The sequence below is a fragment of the Laetiporus sulphureus genome (assembly GCF_001632365.1).
Source record: "Laetiporus sulphureus 93-53 unplaced genomic scaffold LAESUscaffold_125, whole genome shotgun sequence".
Taxonomy (NCBI): Eukaryota; Fungi; Basidiomycota; class Agaricomycetes; order Polyporales; family Laetiporaceae; genus Laetiporus; species Laetiporus sulphureus.
Window position 1 is genome coordinate 4,617 of NW_024468634.1, and position 1,915 is coordinate 6,531.

General features: G+C 55.2%; 1 protein-coding gene across 1 annotated transcript; it reads right to left on the reverse strand.

Annotated features, from left to right (window-relative positions):
• Positions 1-20: 20 nt before the first annotated feature.
• Positions 21-419, reverse strand: LAESUDRAFT_732951 (uncharacterized protein; the record flags this gene model as incomplete). Its single annotated transcript, XM_040910345.1, has 3 exons — positions 21-179; positions 265-326; positions 376-419. Coding segments are annotated over 3 exons (175 nt in total), but the record flags the coding sequence as incomplete, so codon positions are not given.
• Positions 420-1,915: the final 1,496 nt, after the last annotated feature.

The following is a 1,915-nucleotide window of genomic DNA, read 5'->3' on the forward strand; positions in this document are numbered from 1 at the left end:
GAGGAGATAGGCAGGTCTTAGCTATTGTCACCTCACTCGATTTCTCTCCAACCTCTTCTATTTCACCCGATGTACTATCCCACGTCCCATGCAATATATCTCCTGATCCTTCATATCGACCCTGCAGGAAGGTGCATGGTGAGGATGAAAAGCACATATCGTGCCAGTGCATGATGTACCTATTGTGGTGAAACGTGGAGCGTATCTTTGCGAGAGGTGACCGTGAGCACAACGGCAAGGCGTGGGCATAAGCGCGGAACGTACTGTTTGAGAGGTGGGCGGCCACGGAATGAGCGCAGTTCCAAGTCGAGTTATTCGTGATCTTGCTGCGACGGTGGTCAGCAGCCGGCAGAAGCTGGGGCGTGCGTCGCATACCAGGATCGAGCACGGGCACATCATGAAATGAGCAGTATAGCATTTGTGTCGAGTCTGCGAGGGGCGTTCGGTGGTTGTCAGCGTTCACCAGAGTCTGAGTGGATCGCATTACGTACTGGCCAGAACAAACATGTTCGTCGAAGGCAGTGATGGTCCATGGAGGGCAGACGGCGTAGAATCTGGGAAGAGAAATCGGAAAGTCCGAGAGGCGCGCTGATCGGAGCTCATGCGACGCGAATTGGCGGGTTGCAAACGCGTGTAGCCAAGATTGGGAGGTGTCTGTGCAGGAAATGGATGTGAGTGCAGACGGAACGTGATGACGGAAGAGGCTCACTAGAAACCAGGCAGACATAGGTGGAGCTGGCAGCGTGCACGCCGCGGGCTGACCTGCGCTTGACGTTCGATGCATCCCTGCGAGATACAAGTGTCAGTACAAAAAGAGATGGAAGCACACTCGCCGTGTGCAAGAGTCCCCATCGGGCGAGAGGCACGTTCAGAAAGGGCAGATATCGCTAGGCTGAGGGAAGGGAGAGCGGGTGGGAGGAGGGAATGCAGGCGGGGTTGGCTGGCTTGCATCGCCCTGCTCGTCCATCCTTTTATGCCTGCTCTCTCACCGAGTGGGCTGTCCGTCCCTGAGTGCACGGCGTCCCGTCGGACAGCTGCACTTGCACGGCCAAGGGTGTCAGCGAGCACTGGCACCGTGGGCTCGGCGTGCGTCGCACCCTAGAAGACGTCGAAGCCGAAGCGTGCGCGGGAGTTGGGTGGGCTGGACCTGTGGCATGCGTCTGTTGAGAACGCGTGGTGATGCCGGAGTAGGTTGTTGAGAATGAATGACTTCTGGGGCGCTGGAGCGGCGGACATTTGGAAGGCGGCGAAGGTGTCCGGGTCTGGTGATCTTGCTGAGTGGATTACCAGCCTGCGACTCTGCCTCTCTTGAGAACGAGCGTGGCCGGCCGGTGTAGGTTGAACGTACATGCGATGTCAGTGATCTGTGCAGAGCATGACTCAAGAATATGAGTATGGCGTCCTGAACATGCGGTGATCACCGCAGAACGACGTCTGGCCCTCGTACAAGCAATTGACAACTTCTTTGATGAAACTCATGGAGCTTCATGCCGAAATGACGCGATTCTGGTTTCTGCGTTGAGAATGTCAGCATGCGGTCATGTCGTGGTGTACCCACAGCCCTCAAACTGCATCGGTATTCTCACAATGGATGGATCAGCCAGTGTCTGATAATGATGCCGCTGCTTCACATTTACCACGGTCTTCATAACGTTTATGCACATTTGCCGAGTCTAGGAAAATAAGATGGCCTGAGAGGCCTCTGTTGGGACTTTTGGGCATTGCCGGCATTGTACTGGACAAGACTGCGGCATCAGTTTTTGCAGAAGCAGAATTTGCAGAAGCGCAAGACGGAGAACAAAAGACCTCACCTCCTCTGGAGATGCTTCGCACACGTGTTGAAAGGGTCACCGCGAAGGATTGTCCTTTAGGGTGCGCAGGTCCAGCTGATAGCAGTTGATGAAATCCGAATCGC